We start from the raw sequence: 23,356 nt of genomic DNA on the forward strand, positions 1-23,356 counted from the left end.
GTTAACTTTTTACTAAATTGAAGCTTAAAAATGAATTTTAACTCGGTTTCTGAGGAAACCCTGTGATTTCCATAGAGTTGTTATTCTAAAGAAAAACCTCCCAGACTTCAGCCACTGCAGAGCTCGTACCTGCTAATGTATCTTCCTTTCTCTCTGGAAAATAATACAGAATAATAAAGTTTCAACATCATCCAGTGTTGAGGGCCTGTTTGGTTGTATCTCTTGAATAAGTTAGTGGCGATAAAAACACCTTCATACGTTTCTGGGAAACTCTTCATATTTCTCTCGAGGGCAGCGTTTGAAAGCATTTCTTGCTATGAAGCAAGATTGTTACGTTAGTATTTAGATCTTATGCCAGGAGGCAGGCAAGCTTATGTTTAATTTATGTAAGTGGTAGAATACTTTTATAATTTTAAATGTCAAAAATAAAGATTATATACAACAAACTAGTATATTAGAAAATATTGCAAATTATGTAAATGAAAAAGCATATTTTTGGAAGATTGCAATACTGTTAGAGGTTAATTTTTAATTTGCTTTTGCAAAGAGATTTAGTGGGCATGGAGCTGAAACAGCCTTTAGTTAAATTGTTCAAATTTCAAGTCTGTAAGAGGAAATGGGCTTGCCATGAGTGGTATCTCATACCACTTGATTTTTTCCTGAAAACAGTAAAGGACCGCAACCCATTTGTACATGTCAAAAACCCATAAGCAGATCTTTAAAAATCATTGCCTCCTGTAATTTTCACTTAAGGTCTGGTTTTGTTTTCCTTGCCAGAATTTGTAGTAACACAGTCAGGTGAAACAGAACATTTTAAACTCAGCTCAGCTTTTGATATTTGTTCACACTTGCATATTTCCTTATATTAGTGGATGAGTGAAACTATATACTAGAATACTGTGTTCTGAAATGGTGAACCTTTTTTATTTTCAATTGAAGAGAAAACGTGGGACCTTACTCCCACTCCATACTCCCACTGTGCATTCAACTTTTAATTAGGGTTTTAGATTTATAATACCTTCTTCCATGTTTAACTGGTGAGGCAGTTCTGACTTTTTAAATCTCACTTTTCTTTCACAAACTATTTCAGTGTCAGGTTTAATAGACTGAGTAAAGATACTTTACAGTAATTGCCTGTAATGATCATGTAAGCTTTCGAAAGCAAATTATCAGAGAAAACACCCCTTTGGGTCAACACTAAATTGCTGGAAGTGTACCAAAAAAGAAAAGTATTGGACAAACGTAAAAGCAAGGCTTTTCTTATGGATATCTGGAAATTTCTAAGCCATATAAGCTGGTTAAAAATTTGGAAACACAAGAAAACAAAAGAACTCCAAAGGAATTCATAGTTATAATATCATGATTGCTTTTTAATTTTAGCCAGATAGACAAGTGTGGTTCAAAGACTAACCTCAAATCCAGCCCGGCAGCTTTGTTGATTTTTTTGTTTGTTTTTGGTCAATAAATGGTTTATTTGAAATGGAAAACACCGACAGTTGTTTTCAACCTGAGCCATGAACTAAATTAATCAATCTCCCATTAAGATGAAATAAGATCATGTGAAATCATGTGTTTAGTTTAATTATGATTTAAGTGAATAATTTCTGAAGGACACGTATCACAGGCACCAGAAGCTAGTACTTGGAACTTGGGCAGGTCTATCTGTACATGCAAATAGGCATTTGAATTGTAAGTTTCCTGCAGTTACTTATCTCATTTAATAGCTTCATTATTCTATGTTTTAGAATGTTTTCTGTTGTGATTAAGAAAACCATGTAACCTTTGCATTAACATTGTATACATTACTTTGAAAGGGATTCACAGGACCTGATGGCTCACGTGGAGCCACAGGACCAAAAGGACAGAAGGTAAGAACAAAATTATGCATGAAATTATGGGATTTTTTTTTTAAAGCAGGATTTTTGTTTGTCTCTAAGCAATTAATGAGATGCTGCAGCCTTTCTTACAATATTAAAACATCTATAGAATAACAGACCCATTGGGCCCTTTTCACACAGTACAAAGCAACTTTCATTCCCCCAGCCAGCAGTAAGGAATGGTGGTATTAACATTGATGACATTAAGGTTGAGCATCTTCAGTAATGGTGAGGCTCTTTCTATCTTATTGTACCATAATTATGTCATAGTAATACACAGTGGGAACCAGAACAGTGAAACCTGACTTCATCAGCAATCAGACAAATGAAATATACATCAGAAGTCAAGAGTAACCAGCCTGTTTGAATTTCTTTTTTTTGGGGGGGGGGGAAAGGCCTAAGGCTGTATCTTTTTAATATTGAGAAAGTCTTTCCTTTCTGTCAAGTCTCACTGAAACCAGCATAGCGTTAATGAAGTGAATAATACTTGCAGAATATGTCCACTAAATGATACCCTCCAAAAGGTGAGAGCATCTTCCTGTATGTTGTTTACAAAGCTTTATGCTAATGCCTCTTGAAAAACTCAATTTTTATCTTTTAAAGGGTGAGCCAGGACTGCCAGGTGCTCGTGGATTTCCAGTAAGTAATACATTTAGTATATGAAGAGACTTTTTAGACTTTAAGTATCAATATGAAGGATTCTTACCATTAAATGTAGTGAAGAAAAGCCAGAAACTGTTTCTGAGGTTTCAAAGAACTCATAAGATATTAAAGTAGCACGTTAAGGAACCTTTTTGTCTTTGTATCAAAGTGTGCAGATATTACTGAAAGGGCATGTTTGGTTTGTATGTAGAAAAGAAAGGAGCATGTGTGATGTGGTCACAAGTTTTGGATGCATACCGTTGTTTTCTATCTCTTTGTGAAAATGCTGTAGAGACAGGAGAGCCCATGTTTTATTTGCATAAATTAGTCTATAGTTATTCCTGTTTCAGCTCCTTGCCATGTGTTTAAATGGGATCACTGAAGTGTAAATGTTATATGGGACTTCCTGTGCTGTTCCATATGAAAATGACAAAATATGAGAAAGGACATGCAAAAAGTACTGTTCCAGTTGGCATGCAGATGAATTTAACATCTGTCTTTGGGGGCTGAAAATAATTGTGAATTTTAGGAATTTTACAGGGTTGAAGAAGTGAATGATGGTTGGCATGTAGAGACATAGATTATATAGGAAACCAGGGAAAACCTCAAGGAAAATGAGTAATGGAACAAGATGACTGGTGTGAAATTGTAATAGGGCTGCACATAATTCAAATTTAATTAAAAATTAGGTTCATTTTGGAGAAATTACTGGAATTAAATAGAAGAGGTATTGTATTCTGATATAGCACTCCTTGCTGTGAAATTCTGTATCTTTGACTGTGTCTTTGTATTTTTGACCCTGTCCCATTAACTTTCATTAAATTTATATTAAACAATCACTTTGATATTTGGCCAGAGAGGAAATGATAATGTTATTCTTGAAGACATTACATTATAGACATGTTCAAACTTATGATGAATCATTCTATGATGTGGACATTTACATTTAATTTTCATGCATGCTGTTTCTTACCCAAAAATCTGGAAAAAGGTAATGCTTTTATAACGGGTGGTCAATCTGTAGACTCCATAATATATGAGCTAAATTTAGTCACAGAAAATAGCAGAACTGAGGTAGCTTCTAGGTAGACTGAAAGCCCTCCATTTTTCTGTTAGGGATTTGAGGTTTTTTGTTTGTTTATTTTCATTTTTTGCTGTCAAGTAGATGGGGAAATAATTTCTGGGTCATTTGCAATGCATTTTAAAATGTGTAGCTGGAATGAAGAGAGAGCTTAACTGTCAGATATGTTACTCAGATGATGTGGAAAAAAGCATACATGAAAAGAACTACTATGGGAGAGGAAAAAATGGGGAATTAAAACTGAATTACTGAAACACTAGGTTAAAATACTGTAGTATTTTAGCCTGTCAACTGAAATAAAAACTGTCTTGGGGAAAATATACATGATTTTACATCACCATTAACAGACTAACGTGAGAACAAATAATTTAAGAACCTTTGGAAAAAGTGGGTGTATAAAATATACATAAACAAGGTTAATCTCAACTTAGAAGCGGAGATGTTACTAGGGGAAAGCAGCAAACTGGGCTAACTTGTCAAGGTAGAACACTCATTCTGTTCAGAGCAGCACTTACCTGGTTCAGGTCTTTTGTGACCATGTTTTGAGACTGTAAAAGCAATGAATCTGAAGAGATTTTGGACCATTTTTCAAAGTTGAGCGATTTTTGTTTGCCCTGAGACTTCAGCCTTAAGTTGATAATGCTTCAGTGAACCTCAGTAGGGATTGCCTTTGGAGTTGTTCTGCCTCTGCTTAATAAGCCACTGGACCTTGTATTTAAAGGTGAATCTGCAGGAATATTTATAATGAGGAAATGAGAATTCTTAGTTATTTAAAGGTAAAGAAAAGATAGATATACTTAGTCACCTTGTGTCATGACCCTTGTAATTATTAACGTTCAGAATCCTTAGACCTCACATTTTAGGAAAAAGCCTAGTGTTTGATTTTGTAGCTCTATGGTTGTTAACCCATATGTGCTGAATCCACATGGAAAGACTAATGCTCAGAATAAGTCTCTCGGGGAAATTCAATTTATGGAGGCTTTCCTTTTGATGAATGGCGTTAAGCTACTGAAGAAATAAAGCAGTGGAAGTTTCTCAAAATGGCCAACACTGGTCATCCCACCTTTAGTGAGATTAAACTTGGAGTAATTAAACCTAATAAAAAAAAAAGTAGGGTAGAAGTGGTAGTGCTGGAGTGTGATGGTTCTAATTCTCAGATTCAGAGACTTCTTGAGAAGATCTTACTACAAGCGTGAAGTAATGGGTCTGTTGAACCTTTGCAGGTCTTTGGTGTGATCCATGAGACCTCATTTACTAGAAATATAGTAAGCATGTGTATGAGTCTGCATACTAGTTACATGATTGAGTATTTAGGTGTAATTATGCACTGCTTTAATTCAGTCAGTGGCCTTTTGCAAGTGGACTAGTCTCTGGATGGTTATCCAAAGACTTCATTTCTCACAAAACCCCCTTGCTTAAGTTGTTAAAAATGCTCAGTTCAAACAGGAAGTTGGAAGCCTTGGCTACACGGTTAATTAGTTTCAAATTATTATCACTGTTTTTCAAGCTCATCCAATGGAATTTATTGGCCAAGTTAGGACTTCAGGGTAACTGAAAGAAAGAATATTAAGTATCTAAAGTTTTATACACAACGTTTGCTTTTCTGCTCCTGTCACCCTTTCTTCCCCAGAATGTATCCTGGCAATCTTCAGTTATCTTCTTTTACTCTCCCTTTCCTCTATTTTTTCGTGCTTCATCATTTAGTTTTAATTTAGTCCCTTTGTCTCACCTCTTTTGCGGATAGTCTCTCAAATGCCAGATTCACAAAATTAGTAGAATACTTCTGATTCATTCAAGTAATTTACCACCAAATATGCTGATGTCTCTGATCTGGCCCTGGTAAATGGACCTGGCGCTGCTACATTTGGTGCATGTATTTCACCCTTCAGTCCATTCTCTCTAAGTTCCCTCTAACTTTTCTGTTAGCTGATAATATTGCTGGTGTTTTACAGATCTGACATACGGGTATGATTGTGTGTATTTAGCGATAGAGAAATTGAAAGTATTTTAAGGTCTACTAAAGCACAGCTTCTGGCACAGGGTACACATACAAATACTGGTATGTGACTCTTCGTGATGGGTGGCAGCAGGTCCGTGCTGACAATGGGAGGTACTTCCCAGATCTACAGGGTGAGTGTCTCTGAACCAGGTGATTACAGACTGTGGATTACTGCCCATGCCTGTGCACTCCATGTGCTCTGTGGGTCAGATAAGCACCTCCAAACAGGCAGCAGGCATCTGGGGATGTAAGACTGGAGTCCCAGGCTGTGTGGAGATGCTTCCCCTTTAGGACACAGACAGAGGCTGGAACATGGGCAACTGGTTGGGATCGTTAACTGCTCTGTGTAGGTCCTTACTGGCTGATAGCCCTGGAGCTCTCAACTCCGCAACTTGGTCCGCTTGCAGGGAGTTTGTGGCCAGAAGGGTGGAGAAGCTGGGCGAGGGGGAGGCATGGGCAGCTGAGGGACAGCCCCTGCTTCTTGGAGTCCTAATTAGGAGGGTGAGGAGATGCAATGGAGTGGACAGAAGGGGAGACTGGCTTCTCCTGGGCCTGTGTGTGGGCTGGACACAATAGCTGTAGCTGCTTTTGGTATCACCGACTTTCCTTGACGCTGTTAGGGGCACGTTAGCAAGGGGTATTCCAATGACAACCTGCAAGTAGTTGGTTTCCTTCTTTCAGAGGCAGGTGATATTATAATAGCAGATATGTGATGCAGTGAAAGTTTGGTTTGTATAGTCAAATGTGTAGACATGTATAATATAATGAATTGCAGCAAGGGAGCGTTAAGTAATAGCAAAGGAATTATGTAGGTTATGCAAGGTGAAAAAGTTTACTTTCTGCTGTGTGTTAAATGGTTCAAATAGAATGACTCTGATAGAAAACTTGATATAACACAGGGAAAATCTCAAGCATCTAAAGACAACCTTGCTGATACAATCCTGGTATGATATTCTGTGGCTTTTAAACTCCACTCAGCCCAGGCGCTTTATTACATCAAATCCCCTGAAGATCTAAGTATTTTTGTGGTTTTATATGCCAGTGGTTCATACATATCATTGATACTGTTCTCCATAAAATTATGCATTTGGTTTAGTAATGCAAGATTGAGGGATCTGTTTTCTTAGGAGGGATTGTATTGTCCAAATAGGCAGAAACACATTTTTATCTTGGACAATTCTCATTAAAATGATTCAGAGCAATACTGATGGAAAATGTAAACAGGAGCAGTTTGGTATTCTTTCTGATTACCAAAAAGCGCTAGTTTAATGGATTTAGACCTGGTGGAAAAAAACCCCCCTCTTTTATTATCAGTTTAAAAGCACTGTTAGAAGGAAATGATTATAGCATAGATGAGTTTATCATGGTACTTGATAATTAGCTAAACCCAAAGGCCTTAACATCTTTATTCCTTTGTGGAAGTGTATGTATTTGTATATATGTGTAAATAAATGCTACTGCAAAGCAACTTAATCAATAATTTAATTTTTCTCCTGATATCAATTACCTAATAATAAAATTGATATTTAACATTAGTTAAACAAGTTTTAAAAATGATTTTGCAGAATCAAGCATCAGGGTTTTTGTACCTTTTTATCCCAAATGCTCTGTTCTTGGCAAACAGCTTGAATAGGTATGGAACTCTCCCCCCATTTCTGACCTTTTTTCATATTTCACAGGGCAAGGGGCTTCTTGGACCACCTGTAAGTATCATTTTTATAATTTGTAAATACACTGTTTAATGAATCTGTTTAAATATTCAATAAAGCTATTATACTGTAATAAAAAGTAATTAAATGAAAAAAGAGACTGTTTTAATCCTGATGTTCTATGTCTATAATGTGTGCTTTCTTCAGCTACTATTGAGGTTGCTTAGGTCTGTGGTATATGGGGCAAGAATACTGGTGTCTGAAGGCATAGTTTGTTGTTTGAGAGAATTACATATTCTCATGCCTTGGATGCTTGTTATGGAGATATTGTATGGTTTAAAAATACTATTTAACTTGGTTGTTATAGGGTCCAGCTGGTGCAGCAGGACTTCCTGGGGAAGTAGGTCGTGCTGGTCCACCTGTAAGTACTACTGTGTTTGCTAAAAATGTAGGTTTATTCAATTCCTAGAAGGTACTTACGGAAAAAATGACTAATTGCTGTGCCATCTAAACACTATTTGGGTTATAACACCACTCGAAAATGTATTTTTTTCCTCTACAGTTATCACTGGTAGAGGAAAGATTTTGTTTGAAGTGCATCAGAAATAATGAACAATTAATAACAAAGCCAGGGCCACCCATTAGATGAGAATTAATTGTTTTATATAGTGTCCCATACTCTACTTCTCATCTTATTCAAGGAAAGCCAAAATCAAAAAGCAAACCCGCTAGAAGTACAGGAAATGTAAAACTTAACATTACATGCAGACCTTTAGCTTTACTGCTGTCTTCTCACATACACGTTATGGTACGTGACCACATACTGTTTCTGTTTTCCATTTGTGTATCAGTGAAAGTGGCCATTCAGTATTTCTTCTTAGTTTCATTTTAAGTGTGACTCCATCTATTGACCTTACTGCTAAACTGTGCACTCAGTTTCAGCACACTGTCATATTTTGACTCCGTACGTTACCACTGAAATGCAAATTGAAACCAATTGTTAATTTTTTTACTTGAAATCTGAAATAGCATTAAAATTTTGTTTAACGAAGCCTACTTTTTAATGCATACCTCTCCCTGTGTGTTGCGCTCAGTCATATAAATGAATTAAAAAAAGAATATTAAAAACTGCCAATTTGTTTCAGAAGATGATCCATCTAGTGCACTGTCTTGTCTGTAGCAAAGGCAATAATAGATACCTAGGGAAGTGTACAGGTTATTTGTAAAAAGGCATTTTTCTGTCCTACTGTCCCACATTCTGGCAGTTGGCAGTTCAGAGACTGCCTGAATCAGAAATTGCATCTATGCTGCCTTTTTCAAAAGCTATGTATGAGGCTATCTGCCATTAATGTAGTCAGTCCCTTTTTGAATCCATTTATATTACATGCCTCCACAACACATTGTGATAATGAGTCCCACAACGTAATTATACATTGTGTAGAAAAGAAATACTCCTTTTTAGTTTTTTTTAAACCTATGGCTCTATAGCTCATGCATTGTGAGGATTAGTGAATAATTTTTCTATATTAATCTTGTTCATTTCATTTATGATTTAATAACATATAAAAAATAATATTGAAATGACAGTATTAAGTTAAAAGATGGTCCTTGTCAGAATATTAGATTTATTTTAATTAAAAGCATTCAGAAAAAATAATTTGCAGGGGTTCTGTGTTGTCTTTACTTCTGAAAGCATTGGACATCAAAACTTCACAAACAGGAGAAGATTCATCTTGGTAAATTCATCTTGGGCTCTGAAAAAGGGGATTTTTTTTTTCCCCTCTCTGTGCTTTGAGCATTTTTGCCAGTTACTAGGATTCTTTTACTTCAGAACTTAATTAGTAGTTATAAGATAGAGGAGTGCATAGATGCTCCTGTGGTTAGATGTTTCAGCTTTCTAAAGCAGATGAAAACTTATTGTTTGTTTGTGGCTCCTATTCCACAGCATGGCTTCCGTTCTACTAAAAAAATCATTTTTCCCATTCTACTGTGGGAGCCATGTTGTGGGTCAATATTTTAGTTGGCTACCTCGCCTGTCGTTCTGTATTTACTTAATTTCTCACTGTTGTTGCGTTGTATGAATATGTAACTGCTGGTTGTCATTATTACTATGAATCAACAAAATTATTTTACCCTTTTTTAGGGAGATCCAGGAAAAAGAGGGCCACCAGGGCCACCAGGACCACCAGGTCCTCGGGTAAGTGATTGCCTTTAATATGTGCTAATGTATGAATTATGTATTGTTGCTGCTCGAACAAAACTTCTCAAGTCCTACAGCTCAATACTGACTTCAGGATTTCAGCAGGCTATATTAATTCATAATGTGTAGAGGCTTGTGTTCCAAGCCTGAGATACAACTCATTTAATCATATCAACATTTGAACTTCCATTTAGAAAGCAAGTTTCTAGTCTTTATGGTTATAAAAGATAGTTTGAAATGCAAACTGTGAAAACTTCTGTCATGATGTCTTCCCATTTCTGCAAATGGTCTGAAAACTGTAACTTTTACAGGTTTTAAACTTCCCTGTGAATTATAGTATTACTGTAAATGTAGTCTTTGTTGGGCCTCACCGCTAGGACTTCAGCAGAGGTAGACCTCTCTGTTAGGAGGAAAAAAATTTAATATTTGGCTCATGAGCCAGAAATATATGCCTCCAGGTGGGTTAAGTTCTAATGTCTTTCTTGCAACTGGGCTGACTACTTGCAAGGGATAGTAGAAAGCTTTACACCAGCGCTTTGCCTCTCTAGGGGAATGGTTGTCTTCTTTGAGCCTCTTGGGAGGAGGGATGTGTGTTATGCCTTTGTCTTGTGGCTATTTACCTGCCCCGAGAGATAAAATGGAGCGCTTGGCAGACACATCAGAGGCTGGGTGCTGTGAAATGCAAACTGCTAGGAAATGTGTCATACTAGCAACTTTTTAAAAGCTGTACTGTTCCTCTGCTGGACAGACCCTAAATCCATAAGCTTTATTTATGCCATGTCTCTTGTTTTCATGAAAGTTGCCAGAGATTTGTCAGGGGCATTGTAAAAAATGTGAATGGTAAAGTGGAGAAGAGTATTTAGGAAACAAGTAAAACCAAATTCTCAGTAATGGCATATGCTGCTTCTATTCCTTGACAGTTTTGTCCTTTTTAGATTTCTGAAGTGCCACCATCCCACTCCAGTTGATGATATTATGGACCCAAACATACCCTCAGCTTTTTTAAAATCCTCCTGTATAAAAGGAGACCAGCTCATTCCTTAAACTCCCTTGTGCTTCTCTCTGAAACAGTGTGCTCTCTCCCACTGGGCTGTAGAGAATCCAGCTGCTGCTGTGAAATCATATTTCTCCCTGTTGTGTCTCATAAGCCTCCCATTAGTTTCCATCAAGTATTTGATTTAATATCTGGAATGGTCTTCCCCTGACTGAGTCCATCTTGTACACTGATCTCTTAGTTTATTGCAATTCCATTAACTGCCAGACATCTCACTTGTCTACCAATACTTGTGTTGTGGGAAGATTATTTTCTCTGTAAAGATCTGAATCTTTTGCTGAATGGTAGTAAGTTGGAAAAGTAAAAGTTATCCTTATTACAGAAATTGTCTTGGCTTCTGTTGGAAATTCATGGGGTTTGGATATATTTGCTCTATATTTAATAGAACATATGCTTTAGGTAGCTTAAAAACCAATAGAAATATTTTGTTTTGCAAAAAAGTTGATCTAAGTTAGAGGACAGTATTTCGCAGGTACCTGCAATCCTACAATAAAGTCCTACAGTTTAGGTGCTTCATGTCAGAGATCCTTTGGTTGATTATACTTCTGATTCCAGCTTCAGATAGTAGTATTTTCTGTTTTGTCTGATGCCTATATTGTCTAATGAGTCAGGTCTGGTTATTTCTCTTTTAGTGACTTTGATTAATTTCATCTAATTTAGGGGACAATTGGCCTGCAAGATGGTGACCCGTTGGTAAGAGAGTTTTCCTTTTTTTTTTTTTTTCTTTTCTTTTAAAGTAATCTCAGGCAACCATATTCAACCTATGTGGTAGTAACTATGTGGATGCTTTTCCAGTGTCCCAATGCTTGTCCACCTGGCCGCCCAGGACATGCTGGCTTAATGGGAATGAAGGTAAGAGAATCTGTTTGTTCAAGCATTCCTTACAGAGCTACTGTCTCAAAGCACTAGGGAGGGTAATTGCTAGCTTGACAGAAGGGCAGTTCATTGTTAATTTCAAAAAACATTGCATCAGTGTGGATGTTTAGGGTTATTTCAACTCTTGACTGCCAAAATAACCTCTTTTTGAAATCTCTCTTACTACTGCTGTAATCTTCATGGTAAAATTTATGTGTGGTCCTGAAAAGATTAGAGTATGTGAAGGATTGCTTCGTTCACTTTCTGCACCATTTGTAGTCTGACTCCAGAAACTCTAAATATTCTCCCAAATCCTTAGTCTTTTTTCCTTCTTTCTCTCTTCCTGGGAGACCTGTAACATACTAAATTGAAATGAACACTTTTTGAGTCTCATTTTAGCTAAGATTTTTTTTTTAATGTATTCTTTGCTGGTTTCTAGGAATACTGTTGGCCTGAGGAAATTGTTATGGGGTAACATAAGAAAAAATACTAACCTGTCTAGAAATACAGCCTTGTTAGATCCAGGAGCAGATCTTTTTGAACATGGTACTTAATATGTGGTGTTAACTGGATAGGTGAGGAAGCAGTGGTGAATGGGGATTGCAGAGGGAACAGCAAGATAGTTCTGAGGAGTCTGCATCTGTTTCGCAAAACTCAGTATTTTAATTTTGAATAATCTCGTATTTATTTATTTATTTATTATGTTTTTTACATTTCTTTTAGGGACAGAAAGGTTCAAAAGGAGAGTCTGGTGAACCCGGAAAACAAGGTTATAAGGTAAAAAAAGAAAAAAAAAAAGAGGAGAAACTGCTGTTGTTTTTAGCAAGCTAATAGTAGTTTAGCCTCTTCATCAAAACCAGTATTATATTTTGTTAGAACTATTAATTGTTTTACCAGAATACATGAAGAGATACTACATATCATAATGCTCCAGAGTAACCAAAGGCATATCTCTACTCTTTATTCACTTGTACTTTGTATTTATTATGATACAGCAGTCATACTCCTCTTGCTTTTTATTTTGATCATTTGATTTAATTATAATTATTATGGAATTCATGGCAAAAATTGAAGTAAAATTTATTAATTGGAAAACTTCCAAACATTTAAATCAGAAGAATTCTGTGGATTTTCCAAGTAAATTGTTTTGTGGCACAGATGAGTAGTAGTAACAGGAAGAATGAGAGGGGAAAAAGGTATTTGAGAGGGAAAGGACACAGTACTGTCTCAGTACAAGTTCATAGGCAAAGAAAGATTATAACTATAGTAAAGAGGCCAAGTCCGATTCAGCTTGAAGACTGAAATGTGAACTCTGTTAAGGTGTTTCATTTAAATTAACCTTGTTTAATATTGAAATATTTGTAAGAAAAGTTCAGAAGATTTGCACAGCCTTGCTCCATGCTTCAATGGTGGAGGAAAAGCATCAGAGAAAAGTTTTTTTGAAAAAACCCTGCTCTCTATTCCTAAGCATATTGAAAGGAATATTAATTTATTAGAAACAGCTTGCCAATTTTTTTCCTGGATGTTGAGCAGTTGTCTTATGCTCCAAAATCCCTTTTTGCAAATTAAATTGGCAGTAAGTAGTGTCGTTCCATTAGCATGCACTATCATTGTATGAGAGAGGTTTGACCAGATAAGGCATTTTTCCATTTTAATTTTCAAAAGATTCTGAAGCGCAATGTGGTATTGTGATGCAGAGCTACTAGCATATCCAGTCTGTTCACATATATGAGTATACCTTCATTACACTTTTAGTCTAAAAGAACAAGAAAACTAGAGAGATTAATGTCAAGAAACAAAGGAATGACAGATTAAGAATAAAATATCATTATTCTTCTTTATACTGGGGTTGCTTTGAAATTACCCTTTTGACTAATAGTTGAATGGAATGTGAACCTAAATGAGTATCTGTCTATGTTATGAGGAAGTAGTGTGACTTCATTTGGATTTCCTTCAAGCAGGACATAGTGACAGAAAACAATAAGTAGTAAATGTACCTCCTACAATAAGAGAGCAATATGCATGGTGTGGATTAGCTACAGATGTATTCCTTTTGCTTTCCCAGGGTGAAGAAGGGGACCAAGGACCCAGTGGTGAAGTGGGAGCTCAAGGCCCTCCAGTAAAGTATTTCCTCTTACATAATGTTACCCATTTGCTTTATTATGTCATATCTTTTTTCCTTCTTTCTTATTGTAGGAAAACAGATATTATAAAATCTCCACACACCTTTCTCTTTATTCTGCCATATTGTCTGTGAGTGAAAGTAGAATTATTTAAGTCCCTCCAAAAAGCTACATTATCACTTGGCACAAAGCTCTAAATAGTTCTATGGAAAGGCTTATTTTAAAAAGTATTTCATGTCCTAAATTTTGTGTTGTGCTTAGATTGTGCAAGTAGTTGGGGTTTTTTTTGGTTTGTTTTTTGCTTGTGTTTTTTTTTTCTTGGCCTTCCTTTCCATAATTTTGATAATGCTGACTTCATCCTTGCAAAGCTAGTGTTTATTTAAAACATGGTTAACTGTGAAATTCAGGCTTAGGTAAGACTTGAGGATGAAGTAGCAGCCACTGAAGAACAGATTTTTCTTTTTTTATTTTTTAAATTTTTTTTTCTTTAGTTTTTTGCCTTTTTGCATGCCAAAGAAGCATCCTTCAATCACACCTATGATTTTTGTATTATTTTCTTGTCCTGCTTCACTTGACTTCTCTGTTATGGCACATACCGCCTCAGCTTGTTTCCTTGTGAGGAGCTCTTCTTATGGTTACCACAGCTGAACAGGCAATAGGGAGAAGAATAAAGGGGTCATTCTAAGTAAGAGAAATAGGCATAGACATAACACATTCAATTTCTATAGTTTATATTCTGATGGAGTCTTATGCTTTTTTTTTCCCCGAGGTGTGAAACTATTTCTTTAATGCCATTGGTGTCCAGATGTGATATTATACAGGAGCTTACCTTGATCCACATGATATCCAAATCCTAAATTACAGAATTCTCTATAAACATAAAACAACATTTAACTTGGTTTGGTAAAGTTCTTCAGTCACTGTGAAATAACAGAGTAGAATTAAAAACCAATTAGAGATTGACTTTCCTTCCCCCCCCCTTTTTTTTTTAAAATGCATTACTCATTTCACTTCACTGTTTCACCAGTTGATGACCTTACAAACAAGCTTTAAAATAATTGTTTCTTATTAAAATGTAGGATTCATAATATGCAGAAAGTGATGTCAGATAGACAACGTATGGAAAAGGGGCTAGACAATGTGTTAGAGGCACAGATGGAGAGGCTGTATACTCTGTTGTATTTTCTTGTATGTTTCTTACATAAATGAATGTAAGGCTGAGATCCATAGAAGGGATTAGGAGTCTGGTCTCCACAGCAGCATCCAACAGTTTTATGTAATGCAGACAAGAAGACTTGCATAAGATTGTCTCCTCTGGGAGAGGTGTTGCTTTTGATGGAAAGTAGTGGGTACCACAATGTGCCTACTTCCATCTCTCATCTTGGTGGGTCTCTCACTTGTTGGGCTGCTGTAGTCACTGTTGCATTATCGTCATTTTTCTCACCTTCGGGCTGACAAAGCTTTATATGTTCTGTGCAAGATTCCATCTAACCTTGTTAGGAGCAAGTAAAAGGGCTACCCATCTAGAGCCTGGTCAAGGAGTAGGTTTGCCTATGCTGCGTTGAATTGCCTGTAGCTGTTTCATTAACACAGTTATAGTGCATTCTTCTTGTAACACAGTTGTAGTGCATTCTTCTTGTTGCAGGACAAACATGTTATGACTGAGGCTTTGGTGTCTCTGCAGACATGTAATGTAGTTTCAGTCTCTCAGGAAGAGAAAAAATTAAAGCCAACTTTCCCATGAGACTGTATTTTGAAGCGAAGTGATGATAGTTATGATACATCCTGCTGCACTGGGATGTCTACACAGTCCAGCCTCTTGGGTGTGGCAGGCATATAAACCTGGCACTTGTATTCTCAAAAACCTTGCCCAATTTTGTCTGCCTCTAGGGTTCTATAAAGTCTGATGGTATCTTTCTCCTGCACCTGTCCTATACCCCACTTAAGACAACTTAGCACTTTTGCAAATCTGGCTTTCATGTGTTCCTCTCACACAAGCTGCACAGGGAGAATGCTTCAACTCTGTGGTAATCAAGAAGAGAAATCAGTGTGATTTTCAGTCCTTAAGGCATATTTGTGGTTGTAGCATTCAAGTTAATAGTTTTGTTATTATTTTAAAAAGTCTTAAACTAGTAAAATATCAAATTACCATATAAATTAAATATTCTAATACAGATGTAGCTGGGTTTCTCCTTTTATACTATGCTAAGAAAATAGTAAAATAAGCATAAAGAAAGCATGTAGAACTCTGAGTCTTCCATCTGAAAACTAGGACAGTTCTGATGAAAAGATTTAAGCATAATTTGAATATACTTTTCATTTTCAGGGCATTCTAGGTATCAGAGGTATAACTGGTATAATGGGACCTAAAGGTACCAAAGTGAGTATTAATGTTTCTTTCCATAAAATGGCCTGGATGAAAAAATGTACAACCCTGAATGTTTTTAAAGCTTATTTAAATTTCTCTTTTTTCCCCTGCATTTTCTCTCCCCACCAGCTGTATTGCTACAGCTACTCCTGGTTAGGAAGGAGGGAAGCTTGGTCCTTCTGATTAATGAAGTACACGTACTCTTCACACCTTTCCCTCTGGTTCTTGGATTTATAATAGTTTGGCATATGTGCAAGTACGTAGTTAGCAAGACAGCAAGTTTATAGCAGTCATAAACTATGGCATGTTTTATTTAAAGGTAAAATTTATTAAGTATTCCCTCCTGTGATTTGCATCTTCCTGAAGCCTTTTGCTTCCACTGTCCCAATTTTTGTCAGGATCTTTTATTGAGAGTTTGTTCTTTTTCCATTTTTTCTCTCTTGCATCTTTTGTGTCTTAAATTGCTGCCAGTGGGATTCATGTTTATATGGGCTCTGACTTTGCTGGGTAATTTTCCTGCTGTTCATCAAAGTGTTTCTAACTGTTATTTCAAAACTGACTTACGTTTCTATTCTTATGATCTTGCTAAATCTATATGGTAAAAGTTTCTGGAAGGAGTAAAATGTAGCAATCATGCCATTGTCTCCTTCTCCAGAAATGAAATCACAGAAACCTTATTCTATGATTGTCTATGTTTAGAAACGACATCAAATTTGTCCTGATTATAAATCTTCTCATGAGTGTTCCTTCCTAACCTCTCGGACACATTTGCTAAGCTGTTACTATCTTACTTTGCTTTTCTGACCTTCTTTGTATCTTTCAATTCTTCATAGTTATTTGCCTACATTTTTGTGCTGTTTTATTTATTTGAAATATTTACTACGTCTGTTTGACAAAGGAGTTCCTTATTCTTTGTAAATCTTTTTCGAAAACATTTTTTTTCTCTCCATTTAAAATTACTTACAGTGTAGCGATTACATCATTTCCTTGAAACATAGGTGATAAAAATAGCTGCACTGCACTTGATGATTTCTCTTCACATTTTGATGCTATTCTATTATGTGGTAAAGGATATAGTATTATTAAGGAAGACACACACAGTTTCTGAAGTAGCATGAAAAGGTCTACCTCCTTGCTGTCTGGTATGATTTTTTAGAGAATGAACTGAATGTCTTTTTTTGAATGACATTTTTCCATAGTTAAAAAATATTAGCTTTCATAACTCCGCAAAAAACCAAGGTATATTTAAAAAAAAAAGTTTTCCAAGGTTCCTTCATGGGTTTCTTGGTTTTTTGTTTTGTTTTGTTTTGCTTTGCTTTTTTTTTTAAATTAGAGCTTTAAAAAAACCTCAGCTGTAGAGGATTTGCAACTCCCAGCAAACCAGGAGGGACCATAAGTTGTTAGTGTTTCAGCACTTCATTTTAATGTCTTATCTACTTGTTTTGTAGGGAGCTCGTGGGCTTGATGGTGAGCCTGGGCCCCAAGGTCTTCCTGGTGCACCTGTAAGTAGAGTGTGTGTTAGCCAAACACTTTCCAGGGTCTACCCAGTTAGATACTAAGTCCTTAAACTTTGTGGCTGTGAATCAGAAAAGCCGCTGATTAATCCAATTCTATTGATTCCCCACAGATGAACAAGTGATATGACAGTGATGTCAAGTCCAGAATCTCTTACTGTCCCCAAGGAATTATGGGGTGGATGAACACATTTTAGCCTCTTAGTATGTTATTGTTACCTCGTCATTCTGAGTGCTACTGTGCATTAGGGTGGCTTGGAATTTTTCAGGTTTTAAACTGGAAAATATTAATTCATTAGAACAAAACCTGTACAGGGCAGTTTGTGCCCTTTTGTTTGTGGTGGGGATTTTTGGGGTTTTGTTTTATTTGGTGGTGTTTTCTTTGTTGGTTTTTTTAATTCTTACCCACTCCCTGCCCTCGCAGCTGGAATTTATGCTTGGAATAGCCAGTAACTGTATGGGTTCAAGAAGTGAGTGCAACATCCTTTGCTTAGACACTCCTGGATTCCAAAGGGATGGCTTCAAGTGTGTTTTTTAAAATGTAGCTGTCAGCTGCAGTTTTAAGAAACTGCATTTTTAAATATAGTATGGGTTTAAGATGTCTGCTTTAACCAAGTATGAATTGTACTGTTGTTGATTTACTGGAGGTTTCAGATAATAAATACAAGTAAGTTTATTCTGGGTTTATTGCTAAAGTAATCTTTTGTTTTTTTTCCTGTAGGGGGATCAAGGACAGAGAGGTCCACTGGGAGAGGCAGGTCCGAAGGGTGAAAGAGTGAGTATAGACAAATTTCAACTTCTGTTGACTTGCAAACGTTGGTTACTTATATAAACATACAGCATAATTGGTACTCCTAAAGTAATGCATATCTGAATGAGTATGTGTTGACATTCTTTGCATCTGTCATTTCAATGTGTTTATTTTCATTTTTTAAAATTGTTATTATTCTTAGGGCCCTCAAGGTACAAGAGGAATGAATGGTCTCCCTGGGCCTAAAGGAGAGTCTGTATGTATATTTCATTTCTTCATTTGCTTCATGTCATGCTAATTTGTGTATCAGACTGCTTGGGTGAAATAACTTCAACACCACATTAATTTTTTTTTTCATTTTTTTTTTTTTCTTTCAAGGGCTTACCAGGAGTCGATGGCCGGGAAGGGATCCCTGGAATGCCTGGAGCAAAAGTAAGGCACAGTTGGCATATATCTGAGCTTTGGTAGTGCCCTAGATTTGTTCACTCATTTGTGGCTTTTTATTGTGCTGCTGCCTGTGGCTTCATGTGCATCATTAAGGTAATTGAATGAACTTTCCCATGCTACAGATCCAAAAGTACTCCAGCTCTGTGTTCCAGAAATAAAATTTTCCATTTTGTTTGATTTGCATAAATTACAACTTAAAATGTTTTTCAGGGTGAACCAGGAAAACCTGGAGCTCCAGGTGATGCAGGGCTTCAGGGACTGCCAGTAAGTATCTGGTATTTTACCTTTGAAGGTTAGGCTCAGTTCAAACCACAGAAAGGCCGTATATAGGTTAGTTTGATGTTGGTGTTGGAGTAATTTAAGTGAAAACCTAAGCAGAAGGCCCAGGAAGAGTACGTGTAACGCAAGGGGAAATTCTGCTATGTGTATGCAAAACTTTTGCACAAAAGCCTAAATCTCCTCATGGTACTGTAGTGAGGAACTTGGTCTTACAAAACATTTGTGGCCAGTATGTAATTCTTTTAGGGTTTCTTATATCTGAGATTCTGTGGATACTATGGTGTGACCCCACAATTAGAGCTGGTCTCATTGTATTAACTAGGGCCAAACCTATTCCCAGGGTGAGCTGGAAGAGCCAACCTGCTAGTCTAACATACCTTAGATGAACAATCATCTCCTTTTGATATTCTGCTGGCTCAGAACATCTGGAATGCATCACGCTTATGCTTCTTTCTGCGGGGCATGGAGGGAGTTTTCTGGTGTATCCCCTGGGGTGAAGTTACAGGGAATCAGTAGTGCTTTATGGACTTTTTTAGAAGGTAATCCTCACGTATTAACTGAGTAAGTTTGAAAATGTGCCAACTGTCAAAAGCTTAAATAGAAACTTCTTTGAAATACTATGCTATAGGAGTAATTGCTGTGAGGATATAGTGAAGGAGCTGTATTAAAACAGAAGCGGAAGTAAATTTGTAATACGAAGTGAGCTCTTAAGCTTGGCAGAAAATTTGGTAAAAGCATACTTGCTATGAGGTGTTGCACACAAGTGAGGAGGGGATGAAATGTATACAAAAAATCTCTCTTAAACTCTCTACCTCCGGTCTTGAGAATCTGTTTCTAGTCTAAGCCAGAAAAAGCCACAAGTCCTCACTTTTCCATGCTCCTTTGCCAATTTATGAAGCAGGGATAATACTCCTTATCTGTTACTTTGTAAATAGAAAGAATTCAGGCTTGGTCCGTTATTGGATAAAAGTGCTTCAATATCAAGTAAAAGGACTAGAAATACTTTAACATGAGAAAGATGTTTTTTAACACCATTTCCAATCCCCTTAACAACAAATAAACACTGCAAATGTTGTTTCTTTCAGGGTTTACCAGGCTCTCCAGGTGTGAAAGGCATTCCTGGCCCAAAGGTAAATCATCCTGAGTATTGACTTTCTTACAATACTGTATTTGTGCTTATCAAGTTCTAAAGTATTCAGTGGAATTATATTGACTTTCCCTTCTGGTAAGAGACAAGCCTTTGGCTGAAAGAATTAAATATATTCTTTTATCAACTCTAATCCTCTGCTTTTTCATGATTCTTTTTCTACATTATGTGGTTTTCATGATTCTAGGCATTAAATGATACTTAAAAAAGACCATTTCCTTTTAAATGTGTGGAAGTCATTGCTAGAGGAGGCATGTGACATGGGTACCTCAGTACAGTTTGAAATGAGGGATCCCATAATAAGGATAATATTTATAGCTGCCGTAAGTTGGTTGAATCACAGAGATCGTCATCTCTATTTACATACTACCCAATTGCAGCATCTATTCCAATTAAGTTTAAAAAAGTATTGTATGGTTGAGACTATGGAATGCTTCAGACAATAATGTTTGAGTTTAGTTTTAAATAATTGAAAAAGAAAACTAGGTTGAGACATGAATTTCTTCTGAAATTACATGGAATGATATTATCCTTCTGTGATTTGAGAGCAGCAATCAAGTCTATTTGGGATTTGTAAGTATGTAAACAACAAAAGAACTGAAACCTGGCTTTTGAAAAATTGAATAGGAGGAGTTAGGTGGAAGTTAAACAAAAACCAAAATAAAGGTGGAAGTTAAAAATGAATACAGCCTTATTTTTTTGTAGACCTTTTTGATTTCCTTATTTTTTATTTTAAAATGGAACAGTATACTATTGGCTTGGCTAATATTTTTCATCTTTTGTCCAACAGGGTAATAGAGGTCCCCCTGGGGTGCCAGGTTTGATGGGAAATTCTGGTAAACCGGTAAGATCATTAATCTTTTTCAAAAGATCAAGAAAAAATTAAGTTTTGCATTGTGCAAAAAATCACTTTTCAAATTTGTTGCATTCTTCCTATCCCCAAAACAGGGTGAACAGGGACCAGAGGGAGAAGCAGGTCCAACAGGACCCCGAGGACCACCAGTAAGTATTGAATAAATTTCTTACTGAGCATATGTAATATTGCAGTGTCTCAAGTTATGGTTGCTGAAGCTAACAATTAGGTAAAAATATTATTCAGCTCAAGTGCTAATTTTTAAGGTAAATACTAGGTGTTCTCTAACCCCCTTCTGTACCAGGTGGATGTGCATCATCACATAGAGAAATCCAGAAGCACATATGACTGTTTCTGGCTTTGGTGATAAATTAAATTTTAAACCTTTGTTTGTATTCTTCTGGTCTTTGTTTTTTAATATGCTGAGTCAAAGCCCAAACAGAGGCAATGAGGGTGGTTTGTGACAAAAAGCTGGAACCAAACTCCTGTAGCTATAGTGATGTGAAGTATAGCATTTATCTCTACTTGGAAACACTGATATTGTAGTTTCTTTCACTGGAGATTTTCCTTAACACTGGAAAGATTTGGAAGACTGGAGAAATTATTGCTGGGTAGGTAGCTCGCTGCAGGAAATAAATGTGCTAAGGAAAGTGAACTGATGGCATTTGCTAAGGCTCAGTGTTGAAGACAAAGGACAACTGTTCCTGAGGCATGCTTGGGGTACTAGAGAGTCTGCTGGGTACAGATTTCTGATTCCCTCTAGAGTGGACCTGGCATGGATTGAAGTTACATAAGGCTGATCTAATTTCCCTTTGCTGTTAATCCTTCTGTGAGGGATGAGAGGGTCAGTGATTTGAAGAAAATTGTCATATACCAAAATTCAGTCTGACGGCATTGACAAGGCTCCAGGCTCTGTAACCAATTGCTTTTGCAAGCTTCTCTCTTGCCACTGATACCCTAGGGATACTTTCCTGGAATTTTCTGAGCTTTTGCTATCATACAGTGACATAACAGTGTTACTTATGGAGTTGTAGGGTTATCCTCATACAGGGCTTAGAGAGTTACAGATAGGGATATATTTGTAGGGGTATTTCACAGGTCAGGAATATCTTCTCTGAATTAACTTACACAGCAGCAGTCAGCCAAGTAGCAGATTTCATTTTCTTCTGTTTTCTTCTGTGGTTTGTGTTATCATGTGCTAGATGCATTAATTCATGACATCACATTTATTTTAGACTGACTCTTTGTATGAGTGCTGTGTCCACAGCTGCCTATGAATGATACATTAAGGGGATTATATGAGCATACACTTACTAGGATGGAATACAGGTATCATCATCAGCCTCCCATATATCCAATTTATAAACATTTTTGTTGTTGTTGTTTGTGTTTAAAAGTGTTGGGTGCACTAGAAAAAGTTTTCAGCCCTGTTCTTGAGCTGATATTTTGTATACTTGTAACAGGAATAAGAATTATAATTGAATCAGACCAGAGTAATTGCCCACTCTGATAATGCACTGTAATCTGCTAAACTATGCTTTTAATCCTCTCAATGTGAACATGAATTTACAAAATCAGCAGTCCATAGAACAGGAGTTGACATGCAAGGTTAATTATTAATAACCCTGTAGTTGGACAGAAATACTTAATGCAGATTAAATACAATGGTTTTTCTGTTTATCACTCTAGAGACCAGCAAGACATCTGGATATCTTGCCTTTATTTTCTCTCTTTTTACAAAGTGCACTCATTTTGGAAAACATGTGAGCATTAGGACAAACGCATAGAAAGAAAAAAATTTGGTGTAAACAAAATGGAGAAAGGAAGTAAATTATTGATAATAAAGTATGTTTGCATGTAGAACATTAAACAGTAATCTACTTCTCATCTATAGTTCCTTGAAAGCTATAAAGAGCCTTGAATAACAACTATGTTGTTGATAAATGGTTGAAAACAAGATAACTGGCTCTAATTAAAAATAGGCAAACTCATGTGTTGGGAGACTTTTACCTCACTGCTGACAAATTATCCCTAGGAGAAAACTATTTAAAAAGTACCATTTCAGTCTATCATTGCTTTTCCTTAGAAAAAAAAGGTTTACTTTTGTTTATTTTGTTTACTCTTCCATCTGTTCAGTAAAACAGGAAAACAACTGGAGCAACATGGAAATTTTGTCTTTTGTTTCTAAATCAAACATATTCTCCATTCCATTCTAATTGTTTTGTTGGTTAACCTTATGTTTGCTTCATGTTATACTAGCCAATCCAAGTAATTACCAAACTCATTTGTGATTTAAACCTTTGTAAGCCAGTCATCATGGCAGGTGGCCCAAAGGAAGCAATTCTCAAACAGCAGTGTCATTCCTAATCAGTGGAATTTAGCCATGCTCCCTAAGCTGCTTAACCATTTTCTTTCATATTTGCTGAGATTTAGTAAGATTTAATTTTTCATATTGTGTCTGCAGAAAATACTGACCCCTGCTCCTGCTTTTTTTCATCCCTGTCTTTCTTCAGCTAT

General features: G+C 36.5%; 1 protein-coding gene across 2 annotated transcripts in view; it reads left to right on the plus strand.

The window, feature by feature from the left end:
- The window catches only part of COL9A1 (collagen, type IX, alpha 1), a 70,808-nt gene that overhangs the window by 22,512 nt on the left and 24,940 nt on the right, over positions 1–23,356 (plus strand). For both annotated transcript variants that reach the window (XM_010565793.1, XM_010565792.1), the window contains exons 11-28: positions 1,815–1,868; positions 2,481–2,516; positions 7,279–7,302; positions 7,616–7,669; positions 9,392–9,445; positions 11,163–11,195; positions 11,298–11,354; positions 12,081–12,134; positions 13,423–13,476; positions 15,807–15,860; positions 17,297–17,350; positions 18,084–18,137; positions 18,316–18,369; positions 18,492–18,545; positions 18,771–18,824; positions 19,925–19,969; positions 20,777–20,830; positions 20,935–20,988. In XM_010565793.1, the coding sequence (XP_010564095.1) occupies positions 1,815–1,868; positions 2,481–2,516; positions 7,279–7,302; positions 7,616–7,669; positions 9,392–9,445; positions 11,163–11,195; positions 11,298–11,354; positions 12,081–12,134; positions 13,423–13,476; positions 15,807–15,860; positions 17,297–17,350; positions 18,084–18,137; positions 18,316–18,369; positions 18,492–18,545; positions 18,771–18,824; positions 19,925–19,969; positions 20,777–20,830; positions 20,935–20,988 (897 nt within the window). The remainder of the gene's footprint in view (positions 1–1,814; positions 1,869–2,480; positions 2,517–7,278; positions 7,303–7,615; positions 7,670–9,391; positions 9,446–11,162; positions 11,196–11,297; positions 11,355–12,080; positions 12,135–13,422; positions 13,477–15,806; positions 15,861–17,296; positions 17,351–18,083; positions 18,138–18,315; positions 18,370–18,491; positions 18,546–18,770; positions 18,825–19,924; positions 19,970–20,776; positions 20,831–20,934; positions 20,989–23,356) is intronic.

Source organism: Haliaeetus leucocephalus, unplaced genomic scaffold, assembly GCF_000737465.1.
Source record: "Haliaeetus leucocephalus isolate CR32 unplaced genomic scaffold, Haliaeetus_leucocephalus-4.0 Scaffold195, whole genome shotgun sequence".
In the NCBI taxonomy this organism is placed as follows: Eukaryota; Metazoa; Chordata; class Aves; order Accipitriformes; family Accipitridae; genus Haliaeetus; species Haliaeetus leucocephalus.